Genomic DNA, 7,079 nt, shown 5'->3' on the forward strand with positions numbered 1-7,079 from the left:
CTCCACAATTGTGATATCCCTCCCACTTGTGAGTCACTGCGTGGTAAATGGGGGTAGGATAGGTCCTGACTAGACTGAGTCTCTGCCCCTTCTACTCATCTTAATGTGGCTTTTTCTTTATATGCGTAGTTGGAGAAAATCTGTTCTGCTAGTCTTCAGGTCATTCTCAGTGATAGCTATTTTTTATGTAGTTGTAGTTTTGGTGTCAGTGAGAGGAGGTGAGTTTAGTATCTTCCTACTTCACCATCTTGAACCTGGAGCCAGGAGCCTTGCTCTTGAATTCCAGTTTAGCTTGTCCATGAAATGTCATTCCTTGTGGTTGGTGCACTGCCTCTGTAACAGATGTGTCTCTGGATCACCAAGTCACTGCCCTCCAAAACAATTTTTTAATTCTTTTTCTCTTCTAAAGGTTATTTCCAATATTAAACAGTCATGCATTTTCTTTTGCCCCTTCCTTAAACAGTGTAGTTTATGTATCAAGCTAATGGCCATAGATGAACTTCTGAAATGTAAAAATTGTTTTTGGTAATATTAACCTAATTTTGTTTTTTAAGAGATGCTCTATCTAGGAAGCAGTTTAATCTGTTGAGGAAGTCACACAAAAAGCAATCAGTTTTTAAAATGGTTTCAGTTCTGGTTAGTGATTTCAATAGGTTGATGAATATGTAACAAATTGTTTTCTGTTTTCACACAGCATTAAAACTTCCTTTTGGCAAAACAACAGTGATGCATTTGGTGGCCAGAGAGACATTGCCAGAGCCAAACTCTCAAGGTAAGCCAGCCACTAGAGAATGGTCTCACTTGAGCCATAGAGACAGGCATTCAAAAATGGCTCAGTTTTTCTTGAACAAGAATTCTTAGGGAAAGGAAGTTTTCATAGTTTATGAGTAGAACATGTTAAGCATATAACCAAACATTCTGGAAACAAACTAAAATTAAAAGCATTTATTATAGCTTTTAATTGAAAAAATGCAAACATTTAAAAAAAAAACCCTATCTCTTATAATGCTTGGGTGTCTCCCTTCCCCCCACCGTCATTATTGGAGCATTATTATAAACAACACTTTTCTTTATTTTCTCTAGGTCAGAGGAATCGTGAGAAGACTGGAGAGAGTAACTGTTGTGTAATCCTGTAAACACTGTCTGCAAAGTGTGATGTGATGTCGTCTTTGTCTTTCATGCTGCTGGGACAGAAGAAACTCAACATTGCTTCAGAAACCCTTAGAAAGTCTGCCTGTAAAGCCATGGGACTGAATGATCACATGAACATTCTCATCTTCTCTCATGAAAGTAAAAAGAACCAAGAACATTTTTCATTATGATTTTCTACTCTTAGCATTTTTGTTTATATTGAGCAGTTTTAAAATATTGGTTTTCGAATGCAGTCAATCTCCAGGGGAAAAGTTAACAAGTTACCTTTCATAGCAGAAACCTTTCTGCCGCCACAAAAATTTTGTCATCAGAACTAACAAATCAAGTATTCCAAATACAGATTGCACTAGAAAAGTTTGACATTATTTTTTTCCATCAGCAGAATTTATATAGCATAGTTTATGGTACCTAGAAATACTCATGTATACAATTCCACACTGGAAAACACTCAGCAGTTAATGAAGTTAATTACTGGGCCAACTGGAGAGGGAAAAAATGGAAAAGAAACTAAAATGTTGGGTGAATTCTACCCAAGTCAGCCGTGGTTGCTGCACTGGCACAGACACTAACCTGGGTGTGATGATCTTCACCACAACAAGTGAAGAAACAGATGTGTCTGGTGTTTGAAGCACTCAGTGGTGAGCTGATGAGCGAACTGTTTTCCTTTAACACATGCACTCTTCAGTCATGAGTAACCGAGTGCTTGTTCACACAGCACAAAAGGGGTGAGTGCGTTTCTTAGCCTTAATGTGGGGGGGCAAGTTCCAATCACTCATAGACTTTCATGATTGGGCAGAAATATTAGAAAACCTCATTTACTGTTCAATTTTATGTATTTGAATATCAGTAGATGGAATTTTTTCATAATTTTTGCTCATCTATAATTGTGTCCAGTGTCACACTTACTCATTTGAGAGTTCAGATGAATTCTTAAAATTAAAAAATTATCCATAATAACTGACTTCTTTCTTTATGTAGTTTGCATTTGATATTAGTGCTTGCAATTGTATTAAAATCAATTCTTTTGTTTTAAATCAATAATTTAAAAATTGATATGCTAAAAACAATTTGCACAGCACTAAAGCATGAGCTAGTTTCATCTAAATCTGTAAAAATATAAAAGATTTTATATTTTTTCACTGGGAAGAAATTCTTCCTAGATGAAATTACAAATATGTGTAGATTATATTTAATAAAAACTTATAAAATACCTAACTATAGAACTTAAATATAGATTGGCGTGTAGTATATAGAACAATATTCCATATAAATAACTTTAGCCTTTATAAAATGAAGTTGCAGGCTGATATGTTCTGTATTTAAATAAGTGTCCACAGTCCTTACAAACATTAAGTGTAAAGGGATTGATTCAGATAGTCAGCTTTGTTTAAAGGTAATCAGGTTATTTTATTCATTGTTAATGCATTGATGAAAAGGCTTTATATGCAGTAGGTCTACAAAAATATTGTTCATACTGACAAATTTGTATAGAGCAGAGTTTTAAAACTGAATGTAAATAGCACTAAACATTTTCTTTCTGCAACCTGTACTTATAGATCCTTTCTGTAAACTAAATAAAAAAATATCGTAGTGCATTTTGGTGGTCATTTTAAAGGTCTTCATTATGCTGATAATTGTTTAAGCTCTGTCATTTATGTTACAGTTGTCTTTTATTTCTTAATCTTTAAAAATTTGTTTAATTACTATTCTTTTGTTAGTTTTGGGAGTTATTTACAGTGTATCTTTGATATTTAATCTGGTTAATTTGTACAGTCAAAACAATGGATAGAATTATGTAGTCTGTTATCACTAAACTGTTATATTCAGGAGATGTTAGATATTTATATGCAGTGTTGACTAGCTCAGATGTGAGTTCTGTTAGTGCTGACTAACTAATCTGGTAGTTACTTAATTGGGCAATTAAGTCATTTATGGCTCTATTCTTCTTTTGTAAAACAAAACTACTGGTAATTATTTTTAATACCTATTTTAATTCTACTTACTCTTCTGTTTTTCCATAGTTGAAGACTGTCAGCTGTGATTGAATTTTTACGACAGTTAAAAATATTCTCTACTGGTTTTCAATCTATTTTTCTGTGTGCTCCCATGTTATACATTTCCCTTTCACAAGACCTCAGTTTAAGAGTTTGCAAAATGGATAAACTTGTTTATTAGTAGAGAAATAATTGTCACTTAATATTTAATATTGTGCAAATAAAAAAAGAATAAAAAATAACAGTAAAATTATATACTGAAAACACCAAAAATATAGATGCCTTAATAGTGTATTCATGAAAATACTCAATTATCTCTTTAAAATAGTTCCTTGGACTTCCCAATGACTGAAATATGATTGGTCATAGCCAAGGCTACTACTGAAGGTCCCTCTGCTAAAATGACAGCTCACTGAAAGGTGGAAGCTGCATAGACCCAGTAAGGTAAATAAAGCCTGAATCGTGGGTCTGTGACTGCCCAGCGCTTGCTATCCGTCGCACCTCCTTTGCCTAAATTACCCTAGACTTCAAGTGTTCTGGACAAGGCTAAGCTTTCCTTCACCATTAAACCTCAGCATGTGTCCTTGATCTGAGCTATTTGCTTTCTCTCCAAGATAAGTTGTTTCTTACCCTATCATGAAAAACATAATATCTTACATCGCCATTCACATTAAATGAGGTTTTCTCATAACAAACATTAATCCTTAGTTTTATGTCATCTTGACCTTTGTTACAGTAATTTCTGTTAGCTGATTGTGGTAAACAATGTTTAATGTGAAAAGAAATTAAAAATTTCTTCATCTGTTGTAGAATACTTCTTTTAAATTATTTCTATTCATAATTTTGATGTATTTTCCTATTCTTTACCTCTCTACTGTTTTTCTTTTATCCCCTTCAATTTACTTTATTACATTCTTGAGTAAAATTAGTACTCTGTGTGCCAGCCTTTGTTCTTCTAGACAGACGAGCGATCAACAAAAATTGAGTGTGCCATCCTTAATGGTAACTGTCACAGACATGTCTTCAGTTTTTCCACTAACATTTCCATAATATAGTCGCTTGTTAGCCAAACAGTGATTGGGGTGAGATGAGGGCTTCAGAGAAGAGTATAAAATCTAGAATTATGGGGGACACCCAAGTGCAGACTGCTGCCTGTTATCCAGGCACACTCCCTGGCCGAGGTGGAGTGGGCTTCTTGGACGCAGGCAGTAGGTGACTGGCTGTGACGCTTCTGTTTTTCCCCGCCAGCCACTTGGTGCCCTTTCTTCAGAAGACTGTACCATATATGAAGCTCTTTTACAGACTTGGTGAGAGGGAGATGGCTTCTAAGAGAGTTCATGAACAAAATTAAGTGAGAAACATCTAATTCTAAGATAGTAAAATTTAAAGCCACAACTAGAATAGGAAGAGAGATTTATTTATTATTTGTTGGTCTTTGACAGTGCTATTAAAATGTTTGTTATTTTCATACTGTTTTTATATTCTGCTCCCCACCTCCCAAAATGACAACTTTCGAGAAATACAGAGTAGACATAGTAAATCAGCACTTGGGGAAAGGGAATGTCAGTCACTCCTGCAACTCAACCAATACCAAAGGAGTTGGGTAAGCACACATACCCATTTCTTAAAATGGTTCTGTAAGGGATTTAAGCCTTATGCAGAGATGAGCCTTATTTTGGTGAAAGACATCTACAATGTAGTGAGAGAAACTTCACTCTATTTTAAATTTGTTTTTAATGATTTTAGAGAGAGGGGGAGAGAATAAGAGAGAAACATGGATGGGCTGCCTCCTGCACACCCTTGACTGGAGATCAGGCCCACAACCCTGGGCATATGTTCTGACCAGGAATTGAATCGGCGACCTCTGGGTGCATGGGACATAGGATATTGCTGAGCCACACTGGACAGGACAGTTTTGCTCTATTTAAATAACAGAAGGGAACAGACTCTAGGAGGAAGTAGTGACTGACCATCAGCAGAGCGGGGACCTCAAGGTTCCATTTGATAATGTTTTCCCAGACATTCCATATAATCATAAAATACAGGGATTTATTCAGTTCCCAATGGACTATCTTTAAGATGGTTTTTCCAGCATTTTGCAGCCTGTCTTCCCTCACATTCCCATTCCTTATCTCACTGGTTTCTGTTTTTTCACTGGGAGCATTGCTTTCCTGAATTCCACTAATTTGTGTGCTGTTTCCCCCCACTGTTTCTCAGAAGCACTTTTTAAAATCTGATAACTTAATCCATTTTGACTGACACTCATTTGGTACTCAGATTTTAGAATCCCATAGGAATAGCTGGGCTTTGAGGTCAGGCCTGGTTTCAAGCTGAGTGACTCTGAACAAGTTGCTTAGTCTTTGGACTTCTGTTTTGTTCATATATAGAATAATACCTATTTTGTAGTGTTGTAAGGATTATTTTAAAATAAACATGTAGAGCACTGATATGCCCAAGAACCCATTTTGTTACTGGAAAGGGGACCTGGCCCTTAACGGGTCTGCCTAGCACTGGCTGACAGTGTGTGGGTTCTTGACTTCGTGTAGGACAGATTTCACAACACGGGTCCAGGTGATTTTTGAAAGTACGTTTATTAAAGCTGAGGACAGTGAAATATTAAGGGGCTTAGGATAGTGGAAGCAACAGGAGAGCCTAAGCAGGGCTGCCTTGGCTCTCTAGAAATGTTACAGGAAAGAAACGAGCCTTGGTGGGGCTGCTTTAGCTCTCAGAAAAGGGGCGTTGGGGACAGGTTCAGGGGGTTAGCCCCAGAGCAGTTGTGGCTGCCCGCTGCTGCCCTGGTTGCAAGCCTCCTGGGGTCCTTAGAGTTTAGGAGATGGGTGCCTGTGGGGAAGAAGAGGGGGACAGGAAAGGCTCTGGCATGTTCCTGGGAGGGAGAGCTCTTGCTAGGACCTTTGTTTTGAGGGTTTTCAAAGGCTGGGAGTTTAGGGGAGGTCTTAGGGAGGACCTCAGTAGAGTATTCATCAGCTCTATCCTGATGTGGCCAAAATGAGATTTATCCCTTCATCTGTCCCTGGATGTGGTTGGCAAATGGCACTAATTGGATTTCTGCTATCTCCCTGAGTGGGGTGATTTAAAGCTCTCTGCTTTCTGGTTGGGGAGAAGTGTAAGCCATTTACTCTTAAGTGTGCTTGTTTTAGGCAAGGTAGGATTTTGCAATTTACTGGATGGCTGTAAACTGCTTGGCTGTTTATCTGTCTCAGTTTCCCTATTCCAGTTGACCTTGGCTTACTAGCCTGTCTTAATTTGACAAACTGTCAAATCTGTCAAAGGATTTCTGTTAGAAATTAAGTACTAGGCATCAACATATACTCCAGACTTTACAAATATAGCTTACAAAAATGTCAGAAAATATGTATAGGGTCCCTGGCCACCCGAGTCCAAAACTCCCATCTTGGTACGAGCAGTCACAGAAACAGGAGCTTGGCAACCCACACAGACGCGGGAACTTGGCAACCTACAAACCCCAGAGTGACCACAAGCCCCAGCCAAACCACAACCAACCAGTGAGAACACCTGTACCTGACTCCAGGAACGACAGGAAGAACATGGAAAGAACAAACAAGACTGATTCTTTACCCAGCTCCTCATTCCCCACCCCCTCTCCCATCCAACTATGGCCTGTAAAAAACAGTCTCTTCCTCTCAGGGGAGGTGACTGCCCATTTAGCCTCACCCCACCTGCACCCAGGTGGTTTTCAATAAATCTGTTTTTAACTCTCTGCAAGCCTCGTACATCTCTCCTTTGGCAAATCCCCCTAACAATATGTGGGTGCTACTATGTTCAAAGATTTCTAAAAGGAAGAAAAGTGAGAAGATCTTAAAAATTAGCCTTAGATTAGAAGAAAAATAGAGGACCCAGTAATTCACTACTGAGACATGGCTACAGAAACATTATAGACACCAAGAGCTTGGA

General features: G+C 38.0%; 1 protein-coding gene across 1 annotated transcript in view; it reads left to right on the plus strand.

The window, feature by feature from the left end:
* The window catches only part of UBL3 (ubiquitin like 3), a 66,383-nt gene extending 62,423 nt beyond the window's left edge, over positions 1-3,960 (plus strand). Inside the window, exons 4-5 of the mRNA XM_081130788.1 lie at positions 695-772; positions 1,084-3,960. Of these exons, the coding sequence (XP_080986914.1) occupies positions 695-772; positions 1,084-1,136 (131 nt within the window). The 3' untranslated portion in view covers positions 1,137-3,960. The remainder of the gene's footprint in view (positions 1-694; positions 773-1,083) is intronic.
* Positions 3,961-7,079: the final 3,119 nt, after the last annotated feature.

This window comes from Miniopterus schreibersii, assembly GCF_964146895.1.
Source record: "Miniopterus schreibersii genome assembly, chromosome: 2".
Classification (NCBI taxonomy): domain Eukaryota; kingdom Metazoa; phylum Chordata; class Mammalia; order Chiroptera; family Miniopteridae; genus Miniopterus; species Miniopterus schreibersii.